Below are 14,234 nucleotides of genomic sequence, written 5' to 3'. Positions count from 1 at the left end.
TAGTTCGGGAGTCTTCCTTCAGTCCACCGAGACACCGAGATAGCTTTGCAGGCGTCCGCAGGCCCGGCGTCTCCTCTATCTCACATTTCATTCTGTTATCTCATGTTTCGAGACAGTGTTATTATTCCTTCAAACTGTTGTATTTAGTACTCTTAGTAGTCCGTAGATGTTGTGACACCAGTTCTTGGGTAGAGGCATATGATGATTTTCGCATTATTGTTTAGTTTATTTAATTTAAGTCTTCCGCTTTAATTTCATATTTTCGCTGTTATTCTAATATTTAACGCTTGTTGATATGATTAGTAAAAAGAATTTAAAATGAAAGAGTTAGGAGTTTATGATTTGTGGCTTGCCTAGCTTCTACGAGTAGGCGTCAACACGACCCCGAGGGTGGGAAATCCGGGTCGTGACACAATGAGATATGAACCTAACTAACGCAAATTTAAATTGGTCGAACCAATGAACTTGATGAATTGTATTGTTAAACCAAATAAACCAAAAAAAAAAAAAAGTGAAAAAGAAACGGACATCTACACTCAGGTCGATTCATAAGACGTCCTTTTCGTATATCTGGATTGGTGATTGCTGTCCTTGCACCACCACATTAGAGCAATAATGGATGGCGAAGGTCTTCTTTTTTTGTTAGCGCAGAGGACAAACAAACAGTACTGAATTCGCTGCCGTTCCGGACGGCACGCGCGGTCAGGTCAAGACGTCAAGTACACATCTCCCTCTTGCTTTATGTCATTCTCTCATCCAATAATATTCCCTTCTTTCTTTAGAATGGAATTGTATCAACTGGAATTCTCTTTTTTTGTTGCGACTATCGAAGCAAGGAAAATTGTACTATTAATACTCAGCAGGCATAGGGGATCTCTCTCCATTTATGGTCCACTTTCCAAACCCTATAAACAGTGGCAAACACCAAGTGTAGAGAAAGCCCAGCTGAAACAGAATTGTTTCTTTTATCTTTTACTAAAACCCTCTGTGACGTTTCAAAGAGATGAAAAATATTCTTTCGCAACGATAATTACCTACCTAATTTTACTAACCTGAATGATTATCTAATTTCAGTCACCAAAATTGGCAAGATGCATTGCCCTTGTTAATTATTTGAGTAAAACAATGGTTATATAGTACTCCCTTAGTCACATTTGATATGACACGCTTTGTTTTTCAGTTTGTTCCTAAAAGAACACTTTTATTGTTTGGAAACCATTTAATCTTAGTATCTCCGTTTTACTTTTAATAATATGAATTGTTAGGGCCTTGATCACCACTCATTTAAAATGATAATCTTGGAAAAATATTTATCTGTCATCCGTTGTTTATATCAAATCATACTAATTTACCATGATTAAGTCATGAAATAAGTTGAACATGCATATTAATTAACTTATAATTTAGTTATGCAAGTATATTACATACATGTGTCGTGTATTCATTGGGTTGGTGCAAAAACAAAGAGTGCGGATAAATTAACTTTTGAAGAATTAACTTAAATAACCGCCTACCTAGGCGCTTAAATTTAAAATAGCTGGTGAATATATAATATATGTATAATCCATATATAATATGTGCATAATCGTATATAGTCATTGTATAATTTATATAATACTAACTAGAAAAAGTAAACAGTAAATTTGACCCCACTATTTTTGTAAAGATCTCCAAATATTTATGATTGGTACTTGTCATAAAATTTAGCTTACGTGTATGTTACAAGCCTTCTTTAAATTATTAAACCTTGTGTCCAATCAAACACCACCGTCATATAATATTGAGTTATAGGAGGAACGTAAAATCCGATGTATTGTTAACTATATATGTTGAAATGTCAAGAACAGACTTGGAAGATGGAGAGACCACTGGTCTTTTTTAATGTCTTGTATGGTACAAAACTACGAATTTATTCGATGGTTGGGTAAACTCTCACGAGACGCACGTTTTAGCTCAGATAATTAGCTTTCAAGTCGAGAAACAGTAATCTTTATAGTTTTGTCATGTTTAGCTTTCCGTAAAGACGCGAAGCGAATTCAAAGTGGTGTTTTACGTTAGATGTGAACTCTACTTTTAACAGCCATCCGTCCTTACATGAAATTCTAGCAAGTTGCATAACTTATTTCCGGAGAAATTAACACATTTTGGGCCAATATTTTCGTGTTATCTTTTTCAGATAAATGTAATTAAGTTGAAAAATAAGCAGTAATATTGAATAGAAATGCAATAATACATTTCTAAGCATGATCATTTGAGCGCGACTTATCATAGAGAATCACCACGTTACTTCGACATAGGGCAAAAATATACTTTAATTCAAAAATGTAAAATTAACATTCTTCTATGCAAACCTTCTCTCTGTCGTTGAAACTGATTTTACCACCTAAATCAAGGGTGTGGTCGTATCTAATTCTATCGGTAGGTGATTTAATATTTTCCTATCTATCCAAATTTTTAGAGACAGAATTATCTACTGATGTGGTGACTGAAAATAATAGCTATCAAATTAGATAGTGTAGATGCACAAACTAACCCAACACTACGGTTAAAAGGGGAAAAAACTAGTTCCACCCCTTCAATTGGGAGGTGATCAATCAAGAACAAATTAATTAACTAGAGTGTAATTTTAAAGATATGTCGATTACATTGTGGAATTTGGGTCGTAAATGCTTTATATGATTTGATATCATGATGATGCCCACCCACGAGTCACACGTGTGGCACGATAATCATATACTACTATTAATTAATTAGTTATCTCCACACAAAGAATATATAGGGGATAAGACTCATAGTAAGAGGAAGAAAGATTAGATGGAGGATTAGCATGGTTAGGGTTGCAATTGGAAAATATAATGCTTAAAGTTTCGTGGGGCACCACAAATTATATTGGCGGGCCGTGCATCTAGCTACTTTACACGTATTTCCAGGCAATAAATGCTTTATACTTGTAATGATGATTGTTTCTCTATAATTGCATATCAAGCACAAAGCCCTCAATTAGGTTTCTTTTAGAAACTTGATTGCTATCATCATTCTAGATTCTTGGCTCTTCCCAAATTATCACTTTCTTACCCCCAACAACAACAACAACAAAACCCCGTTGTATTAGTGATAGTGAAAATAGACTCACTACATGGGTCCATCAAATAGTTACACATGTCAGCAAAATTATAAAAAAAAAAGTGAAGAATAACATGTAAAGATGAGATGTGAGACACTCTAAGGATCAAAATATATACTCGAACTGTGCCTATTAGTTTCAGAACTGATCATCATAGAATAGCCCCAAATCGAGTATGGGAGAATAGCTCATAATTACAAATGAGGAAAGAATCAATTAATCACGGATTACATGAGATTTACCATCATTACGCCATCAGTTAAATCAATTATGTAACGTACAATAAATGCAATAAATATTGTAACAGGCAGAACAAGGCAACCAATTATTAAATTGACTCCATAGGCACGAGATTGACTCAACAAGCACGAGATTAATTCAACATGTATGGAATTGACTCAACAGGTACGGGATAGACTCAACATTTACATAATTAACTCATCAGTTATGGAACTCCAGCATTTATTCAGTTGTTACAAGTCTTCCAAAAGTAACAAATGGATTGAGTAAATGCTCATAATGGACCCATAATTCAAGAAGAATGGCTACTTAGATTTAGCCCTATAAATAAACACACTTTACCATCATTGTAATCATCTAGTTTTTCTTCTCTACAATTATATGCATTATAATTCATAGCAACTTGCTCCCGAGTTTGCCATAATTTGGGTCCTCGAGCTCTTTTCGGCTCATCAGCCTATCAAGGATCACCAATAAGACTTTTTCTTCACTGCTTTATTTTTATTATATTATCTGCCATTAGATCTATTTTTCACTTCTCTATCATGTTGTATTAACAAATTATTTATATCTTTCGTATCGAATCGGTTGCTTGTGATCCGTCATATAACAATAATTGCTTTGACCTTGAAAATTATTTTTTTGGTTAAACACGAGTGTAATCCTATAAATGGAGTCTGGGGAGTGTAGTATATACGCAGACCTTACCTCTACCTTCAAGAAGGTAGAGATGATATTTCCGGTAGACCCTCGGCTTAGGAAAGGAAAACTGAAGGGCAACAACAAGCACACCAATCAGAAAACCAAAGGAGAAAATACCAAATTAACACCAGGTAATGCAATCGGAAAGCTGAAACGAAAGCAACAACAAGTAATATCAGAAGTTAAAGAATACGAAAATACACAAATGACACTAAGCCATGTACTAAAGCTACAGTTACATACAAGGATAACGCTAGGCTACCTAACCCTTTACCTTTATTCTCAACCTCCATTCCTTCCTATCCATGGTCATGTCCTCAGTAAGCTAGAGCAACACCATACCTTGCCTAATCACCTCTTCTCGATACTCCTTCGGCCTGCCTCTACCCCTCCTTAGGCCCTCCAAGGCCAGCCTCTCACGCCTCGTCACCGGTGTATCTTCCTCTTCACATGTCCGAACCATCTAAGTCTCGCCTCCCACATCTTGTCCACCATGGAGACCACGCCTACCTTGTCCCGAATAATTTCATTTCTAATTACCACTTTCATACCCTTAATTAAATTATTACTAGTATACCTATCTATTATGAAGATGGATTGCAAAACACATGAGCACCGCGTTACTGCTGTCAGGCACTATTTGAATAGTTCCACTAACACTACAAGAAAAAGCTCAATTTGTTGGGGTTTATTTAGGGAGGTCATAAGAAACCCCCTTTAGTCGTTAGTTTTGTGGCGTTTGTACCAATCCCTTTAAAATAATTGTGTTTGTGGAGGTTTATCTATAGGGGTTGTAAAAGAACCCCCACTAAAAGCCAGTCAAAATTTTAATTCTTTATGTTTCCTGCGATGTTCTTAACCCAACTATGACCTATTCCCTCCATTCCATTTTTTTATTTTTATATTTTCCTCATTTTATTGCTCTTTAAAAAATCATAAAATAAGTTTTGAAAATATTTCAGAAATATCTCATCACTACGCGCTCGCTGTTGCCCAACCTATCTCGTCTCTGCTGCCTAACCGTCGTCGCTCTGTCTCCCCATCGCAGGGCACCATCCCCTGAACCCAGGTATTACAACTCATCTATCGCTACTCTCTCTCTCTCTCTCTTACTGTCGCTGCCCATAGACTTCGACAGTCAAACCCTAATTTTGCTGGTGGGAAATTAAAGGTGGAAAAACATTCACTAGGTTTATTTTTCAAGAATTGATTGCATAACTCGTACAGATTTTATTTCCTTGCGTTATTCATTGATATGCTGCAGATCCAACTTAATATTTTACCATTGTGAAATCAGCAATAGTTTACCAGTACCTAGTCGTTGCTTAAATTGTTAGGGTTGTTGCATAGAGAATTTTGGGGGCCAAAGCTTTGAGTAGTTTTAAATGATCCCTAACTTCGTTGATGATTGCTGTATAAATCTCCTCACTCTTATACCACAAGTCTTAGTGCTCTTTGCTTCACTAGTCTACAACTCTAAAAGGTATAACAAATCCCTCTTGCTGCCTTCGATTTTTTGTTCTTACCATTGCAATTTTATTTACTTTCTGTTGTTTTAATCTTATTCTTGTGTACAGACAAACTTGTAAGATTATTTTTACTGTATTTACTTATGTGTATAGTGCAGGCCAATTGTTTGATGAAATATCGTTATTTATTCTCCCATTGAACTCTGCAAGCAGATAAAAGGATTAAAATAAGCCAATGTATAGCAGAATTGAAGCTACATGTTTGGAGATGAGAAAGGCTATGCATGAGGTAAACCTCACCTCTCTAAATTAACTGTTCTTTGTATATAACTGGTGATATCATATGTTTGATAATTCTCTTGTTCCCTAGGGTTATTAACAAAGTCTTATGTAAGCTTCCTTCACTACTCAGCTGATCCTCTCAAGTAAGAGGCTTTTTCTACACCAACTTAAAGTTTGACCTTAGAGCTTTAGGATGGTTGAATAAATTGAACTATGACCGTATTCATCAACCAAAAAAAAAAAAAAGAATAAAAGTCATGATCATAAATTGCAGATGTTGCTATGACTGTTACATGGTGCTTCATTTCCTATAAGATACCCGATGGACGACCAATAACTTTGGGTGCCCAATAAATAGGTGCTTGCATCTTTTTGCTACAAAACAAGTCCATTGGGTTTAATAGGAGGAAAATTTAAGGAAAAACTATATATACTTGCCCCTCATGGTCCTTACTCATCTCATGTTATTAGAAATTTGTAGTAATTTGGACATACTTAATACTTCAACTTCTCTCAGTGATTAATAAAATGCAAGAAGTCACAGAAACTATATTCTAATTTTTGCAGTTGGGTGGGAGCTTTATACTTTATATTCTGCCTGTCGAGGATTTAGATTCTATATTTATCTTTGGTAGTCGAAATGGTTAGTGAGGATTCATATAGCTAACCCACTAGCTTGGAAATTGAGGCGTAATAGTAATAGTAGTTGTAGTACAGTTGTTGTTGTCCTTAGTTTTAGGACAAATACATCGGCAGCCCCTTAAAGTTGTCCTCACTTTTCATTTACACACTCTATCTTAAGTCCATTCCATTTGAACACTTCAACTATATCTCATATGTGCCATTTAGATACAAAATTGATAGGCAGTCAAACACAGAAGATGCGTGTAATTCACACGCAGTGACGAATAAGACAAGGACGCGTGGACTTAACTTAAACAAAATAAAATAAAATAAAAAAGAACCAGCCCCCACCGCTTCGCCATATTCTCCGATGCCCCCCCTCCTTCCGTCATCTTCCTGACAACCCCCCCTACTTTATCTTTGCAAAACTCTCTATCTCCTTCGTTTTCTTCTCCAGATCTGATGTGAGAAAGCACATTTAGAAATTGCCGGAGGTCTGTCAAAGATTTAGATCTGAGACTTGAGGACTGAGGTCAGTCAAAGCTTTGCCAGAGTTGCATTACCTTTGACAAAATTAAACTGAAATACCAAAACAGTAAAAAGAATTAGGACAGTAGAACAGAGAGCAGAGAAAGTTCCTCTTTTCAACAAGGCCAAAACACCACTGAGCGTGAGCAGTGAGAGAGAGAGAGAGCTAGTAATATCAGTAACATTCTAGCCTAGCCAAGAATCTTTGGAGTACTACCAACAAATTTTGTTGAAAGTTACATACAATTAGGCTCTAATTTCAAATCTTGAATGACATTCCAAATTTTTCAGATCCGAAAGGAACGACACTCCAAATTCTCCGCCACATTCGTCGGACTACAATAGGTCAGGAGGAATATGAGAAGGGGGTGAATGGAGAAGGTGATTATATACATGGAGATAAAATGAAGAAAAATTAAAAGAAACATTTGACGAAAAGTATTTCCGGCAAAAACTATTCATTTTCTGGGAAGAAAGATGGGGAGTTTGTTTTTTGGACCATTTCACGCGCCTGGAAAATGTGAAGAACACTTGACTTGCCTTGTCAGCTTTTTGTGTCTAAATGGCATGTGAGATATGGTTGAAGTGTTCAAATGGAACGAACTTAAGATAGAGTGTGTAAGTGAAAACTGAGGACAACTTTAAGGGGCTGCCGGCCTTAGTTTTATTAGGAGACTACTCTCTTCTTATATAAAAAAATATTTGCTTCATTTTTTCGGTTGCATGAGATTTATGTTTGTCCCTGTTTGAGCTCCTAAGCATTTATGTCATTTCAGTATAATGAAATATGGCTGTTGGATTTCCATGTTAGTCAAGGGAATAAATAATGAGGTAGAACTTTGTCAATATGTTTCCTGAAAGCTCAAGTGTAAGGTTAGTTCTAAGGTTGCTTTCCTCTGGAAGATTGTGACTTCTGAGAAAGCTTACTAGTTAAATTATTTGCAATAGTAGATTTATCTATGGAAAGAAAAGGTTTATTTAGATTGATCAATGTAACCATTTGTCTTGTCAAGGCTTTGTATAATTTTAACCTATAAAAAAGGCTCTGCATAATTTGAATTCTTGATTGCATTGGATGTAAACTTTTGTAACTTTATCTACAATATATGTTCTGGACAAGTTGAAGGTCCCTTTGCCATAAAAGGTATTATGTACAACGACCAGGTACAATTAAATCCAAGTCTAAATCTATGTCTAGTACCATAAAGAGAATAAGTACTACTGTGTAGTTCATGACTTCAACGAACTCATACTTTTCCACCGATTTAGTGTTGCCATGAATGATGAAAAATGAGTGACCTTGTTGTAGTTCATCTATATGCTTTTTCCTTTGGTTTGTCAAAAGCACAAAATGAGTGGCCTTCAACAAACTCTGAGTTATGAATGGTATAATACTTAAAGTTGTGGTTACTTTGATGTCAAAATGCTTCGCTTCAAATGTGTTATTAATTGCCTTTGTTTGATGTTAAAATGCATCACTTCAAAAGCATTTGTATACTCATTGCTTTAAAGTTTACATTTGCCGAATGTGCTTTTACGTATAATCTTTGGTTTTCTTTTGTGGTATAGTTAGGGAGGGTGAATTGAAGCACATGGACGCAGCACAACTGAGAGAGTATGGTCACATCATGGTTAAACTTCATTGCTGATTATTACAAGAACATTGGGAACTCCCTGTTCTTAGTTAAGTTCAGGTTTTTATAACCAATCAATTTCTTTGCCATTGTATCATTACCATGTTATTGCCAAGAGTTAATAGTTTCCTTAAGAGTTTTAGTACTTCCTGTTAGTAAACTGTATTTGTAAAATAATTCTGAAAATATAAATGAATATAAACAGAAATGATAACCAATTCGAGCCCACTGAATTCACGGTGTTTCCTTAAGGAATGTAATCCCCTCCTAGTACCCAAGGTTATAGATTATTTCCTCCCAGGATAGAACGAATTACACACTGGTGTAGTGGTACTTCAAACCCCAGTGTTTCAGCGAACACAAAGTTTGGCAGCAAAGCCGAGCGAGCGACGACGACGACGGTGCAAGGCTTGCCTTCTTCTCAACTCTTTAAGAGCTTGAAGAAGAGCACTTGCTTATATACCCATAAAAACCCTCTTCCTCTTCTAATATGGGACAATGTCCATTTGCCAAGGGGGGACTTAAAATTTCACTCAAAAATTTCATTTTCCTCCATTTCCCATTCACCCTCTTTTAAATATTTAATATATTAATTAAATACATCCAAAACCCAACACTTCATGTCAGTTGTGTTTCGGCAGTCTCTGGCGTCTTAGCTAAAGAGCAATTCTATTTAGAATAAATGGTAGAGCTAAATCTTATGTAATGAATATATACAGTTTTTACTATCCTAGCTAGTTGGTCACCGTATTAGATATCATACTTGATAATAGCTTTGTTTAATTCCGGTATGGATTTGAGTTTGTAATGTTTCTCACTATGGTTATTTCTAATGGAATTTGACTTATATTATATCTTATTCAATAAAATTATCTATTTAACTGTGGCAAAATGAACCACGACTAATTTGTTTTAAACATTAATATTATATTCGGGGGGTTATAAAACCCCACATAATTTTTTTTTTTAAAAGCTGAAAACATATTGTGGGGGTTTAAAAATCCCCGCAATATTTTTTTTGAAGCATTAAAACCATATTAATGGAGGTTTTAAGCCATTACAAATTGATTTAAAAACCCCCCACAATGTAAAAAGTCATTTTGTGGCGTTCGTCGTGGAAGTTTTAAAAAACTACCTCAAATATGCTTGTGGAGAATGTAACTGTGCCGTTTTTAAAAACCGCCACAATACAATTTGTGAGGGTCAAAAACCGTCACAAATTGACAAAGTAACCCCATAAATTGAGCCTTTTCTTGTAGTGGCGCTAAGCGTAGCTACTTGAAGATCTTCCAACTTTTCTTAATCCCAACTATGAAACATACTACATTGATGTACGTGGAACCATAATCAGTTAAACGATTAAGATTCAGCAAATAGGTAAACTAATTCTCTTGTCATATGAGAAAATAGAGAACTTCTTACATGAGTAGGGAGTGGCTAACTTTATTAGCGAGTCCTGCCCGCCGACGTGAATTCAAATTAGTCATGTAAGATTATACCTGATGATTAATTCAAAGAAAAAATGCTACAATTTTTTCAGATTATACCATGTTAAATTTGGTGTTCCTAGAGCACATTGTTTAACTTTTAAGAAGTACTGCTCAACTTTTATTTTATATGGTATTTCTCTCTTGTACGAATGACATGACATATTGAATATCATAAGATAATAAGATTTTTTGGTATGTTATGTGCGCCCTCCGTTTCATTTTATGTGGTACGATTCGAAGTAGGGGATCAAACTTCTTAATTTTGACCATGAAATTATAATTAAATTCTTCAAGTTTTTAAAAATAAAATTTACATATTTGAAAACTACATAAAATATATTATACATCATACTCCCTCCGGTCTTTTTTTTATTTATCGTGGTAACTAAAAGTAATTGGTTCAAAATACTCGTCAGTTTAGAAAATCAAGATATGATTAATTATTTTTTCATATTTACCCTTATTCTAATAAGTGAAGAGAAAGATTGATGCGGTATAATTAAGAGTAGTATTATATATAGATTAAAAAAACAAATAAGATATTTAATATTTTCTTAAAGGGTATATAAAAAGAAACATGACAAATAATATAAACGGAAGGGAGTAATAATTTGTAATTTAAATATTTATAAATTATTTAAGAAAAATATGGTCAAAGAACAACCTCTTACACTCCCTAAATAATAATATTACCACATAAATTGAAACATAAAAATATTATTTAATTAATGTCTGAAAAGGTTTTTATATTTTTTTCTTAGATACATATGTAGTCAAACACGATCATGGAAAATAAATGAAATACTTTATCAAGTGGATGAACATATGATAATACCGAGGAATTAGTAGACAAGATTTTGCATGCATAAGCAGCATATAACATAATCAATTATTCTGTTAACTTTTTTCCAACGATCGTTTAAGAAGGTCCATTTTCACTTCACTTCAAGAAGCACTAGTTACAGATAGATCCCAAAAAAATCACAAATTGTTGTCAGTTAAGTAGTGCCCCCTCTCTTTATAGAGTTTCTATATATTTATGCCCGTCTATCATTCTACTCTCCATCCTTTCGCACCCTCAAAAGCATACTTATTCTCTCTCTATATATATCTCTCATTCACATACATCAATACCATAATATTCTAGCTTTCCCATTTCGAAAAGATGAGTAAAAGCATTAATCCAATCTAATTTTCTTTTCTCTCGCTTTTTTAATTCCCCTTTTGTTCTTTCCGGCTGTAATCAAAGTGTGTGAAATATATTTACAAAAAGCAAAAAAAGATGATTCAAGAGCTTTTCGCAGGAAATACTACCCTTATAGGTGGAGGAGGAGGAGGAGGAGGGGAGAATATTTCAAAGCAATCCAATAATCCTTCCTCCTCTCCTCTTTCTTCTACTTCTAATTCCTCAACCTTAACCACAAATATTCCTGCAGCAGCAAATGCTAGCTCTTCTTCAAACTCAGAAAATATTAGATGTCCACGTTGTGATTCCCCAAACACTAAGTTTTGTTACTATAACAACTACAACTTAACTCAGCCTCGTCATTTCTGCAAGACTTGTCGCCGTTACTGGACTAAAGGTGGTGCGTTACGTAACGTTCCTATTGGTGGTGGCTGCAGAAAAAACAAGAATACTAACATCTCTACTACCTCCGCAGCAAAATCAAGTGCTGCAAAGTTGAAAGCTTCACTTCCAACCTTTCTTGGAGGGCTCGAATACGAAATCTCTAATTCGAACCCTTTTCTTTCTTCCTCACCTCAAAATCAATATCCTCTTATTTCCATTTTCAGAGGAAATCATCAAAACCTAGGTTTTAATGCTGACACCTGCCACTTGCCAAGTTCTGTTGTGGTTAAGGAAGAGGGAAAATCAATTGGTGTGAATTCATATAATCAGCTTCCTAATTCTCTCGGTCTTTGCAGTAATTTGTGGAAAAATAACCAGCAAAGTGGTTCTATAATTGGCCAAGTTCAAAGCTCAGGACTTCAAGAGTTATATCAAAGGCTCAAGGCGTCAACGAGTCGGTGCTATCCTGATCACGCGCCTTCACTTTTGGGAAATACGACATCATCGTCGTCAATGATTTTGGAGTCGGCTCCGGTGGGTGCTGGAGGAGAATTGGATTTCTGGAACCCTAGCATTTCCACTTGGTCAGATCTGCAGACAGCAAATGGTGCATATTTTTAAGGAACTACGTGTTTCAAATTTACTCCTAGTACTTTCCCTTCTCATTTTTATAACCTAGCTAGGGTTTCAATGTGGCATCTTGTGTTATGATATAGCATATAGTCTTCGGATACTTGGACATGGTTCTGGGTTACTTTCTTTTTTTTTTTTTTTTTCCTATATATTTAATGTTTGTGTGTGATCTGGCGTGTTTCATCTCTGAGGATGTATCAAAATGCAAGAGCTTGCTGATGAATTGGCCTACTTCTTAGAGCTTTCATTTCTTACAACAAGCGAGTCTGACAAAATCTTCAATTTGTCAAGAACTGTGAATTGTACTACAACAATGTTTATTATCCATTCTTCTACAATTACTTCCCTTTACCTTGTTAACGCTATTTTCTTATTACTTTCGCTCTAAAAAAATATCGTATTTACAGTCACGTAAATATTACTACGACATATAAATTACAAATTTTAAAAATTTATAGTCGCATAAACTTTATGGTATATTTAGGAACATAAATTTTAAAATTTTGACTTTTTTCTTAAATTTTGTGTTGAATAAACTAAACTATATAGTACTATCTATTTTGCTGTCAAAATAAGATGGGAATATGGAAATTAAATTTAGAAAGTTTAAAAAAGAAAAGAAAAAACAACTCCTAAAGGTGTTTCGGGAGAATGAATGAGTTGGTGGGAAGAATATATCTTCTCGATTGACGCAAAACTTTCTTGGATTGTGGTGCTACTAGTATTAACATACTTTTGTGGATCGCATGTGTTAATAGTGGCCTGGTCGATACAGGTTGATGAGTATCTGTGAAGATTCTTTACTTAGTATGATAAGTGAATCAGGGTTAAAGAAGCTATGTGAACAGTCTCTCCTTATACAGCAATTTGAATAGCAAAAATTTCAGAAGGATTCCACATGCAGCTTTATCACTTTATGTAAGACAGTGTCATTGCCTACCACTAGCTAGACAACCAAGTTTATTACTCAATCTCTCCTCATGTCATCAAATTATTTTGGCCTTTATGGAGTAGTAAATTTTTCATTTTAAAATCATGACAAATACATTAAGAAGTTCCCATTAAAACCCACTTCCTTTGATTCTTCAAAAACAAAAGGAAAACTGTTTACCCTCGAATTCGGATAACAATTAAACTTATACTATGATTTTAAGGGTATGTGATTCGTCCAATACCAATCGATAAGCAAGAAAGTAAATGAATAAATTAGAGAATAAAATAAATCAAATCAGTATGCTAGCAAGGTCTTGAACTCGACTCGAGATAGTCTCGAGGTGGAACAATAAGAACAGTAAAAGATAAAGAAACTCGGATGAGCAGTAAATGAAATAGCAGGAAAGTAACGAGTGTGTATATCCTTATCAGTGAATAATGATGATTACAAATGAATGGGATCCCTCTTTATAAAATAGAGGAGTCCTAAATAAGGTACACTTATAATTATAGTAGGAAACCATATTAACATCTGATTGACCGTCGTGGATTGATCCGTTCCGAGATTCACGCCACGATCCTCGACCAATCGCGAATATCTTGTCTTTTTAGTTATCAAGCTATACCAAAGTCACTCGGAGTCTGTCTCTTTCAAGCCGCGTTTGACGTTGACCTTGGTCCGAAAAGAAGCTTCGATTCCGGACTCGAGGTTCTAGCTCCGTGACGCGACATTCCCATCTCGACCAAAGAATAAAATCGGGTAGCCCCGATTTCTACCGTATACAGATAGTCCCCTCATTTCTTAGAGTAAAATAATAAGAAACGACTTGAGCTTCTGGAAACTCCAATAATGATGTCATCCCCGTGACATAAGCGACTGAGGTGACCGAAACATCCCGTGGGTACAGTTCCCCAAACCATTAATGGTGTCCTGTGGATGATCGGCAACTAGTACCACCGAACTGTCACCGTAAATCTATAAATATAGGCTCTTTGATTGAATCA

At 35.2% G+C, this 14,234-nt stretch overlaps 1 protein-coding gene and 1 long non-coding RNA gene across 4 annotated transcripts; both read left to right on the top strand.

Moving 5' to 3' along the window:
• Nucleotides 1-4,737: 4,737 nt before the first annotated feature.
• Nucleotides 4,738-8,826, top strand: LOC109213938. Of its 3 annotated transcripts, XR_002066093.1 has the most exons (4): nucleotides 4,738-5,135; nucleotides 5,404-5,549; nucleotides 5,694-5,824; nucleotides 8,539-8,826. It is a non-coding gene; the product is annotated as an uncharacterized LOC109213938 (long non-coding RNA). The 3 variants fall into 3 exon arrangements; XR_002066091.1 differs by lacking the exon at nucleotides 5,404-5,549 and having other exon boundaries at nucleotides 4,759-5,135; nucleotides 5,689-5,824; XR_002066092.1 differs by lacking the exon at nucleotides 5,404-5,549 and having other exon boundaries at nucleotides 4,761-5,135.
• A 2,320-nt stretch (nucleotides 8,827-11,146) lies between these two features.
• LOC109213937 (dof zinc finger protein DOF5.7-like) lies at nucleotides 11,147-12,637 on the top strand. The gene has a single exon (XM_019377778.1). The coding sequence runs from the start codon at nucleotides 11,376-11,378 to the stop codon at nucleotides 12,282-12,284; it is 909 nt and encodes a 302-aa protein (XP_019233323.1). The 5' UTR covers nucleotides 11,147-11,375; the 3' UTR covers nucleotides 12,285-12,637.
• Nucleotides 12,638-14,234: the final 1,597 nt, after the last annotated feature.

Source organism: Nicotiana attenuata, unplaced genomic scaffold, assembly GCF_001879085.1.
Source record: "Nicotiana attenuata strain UT unplaced genomic scaffold, NIATTr2, whole genome shotgun sequence".
Classification (NCBI taxonomy): Eukaryota; Viridiplantae; Streptophyta; class Magnoliopsida; order Solanales; family Solanaceae; genus Nicotiana; species Nicotiana attenuata.
This window is presented reverse-complemented; position numbering and strand designations above follow the sequence as displayed.

Excerpts from the sequence above, each read along its gene's own strand:
- LOC109213937 (XM_019377778.1), top strand. The coding sequence starts at position 11,376 with ATGATTCAAGAGCTTTTCGCAGGAAATACTACCCTTATAGGTGGAGGA.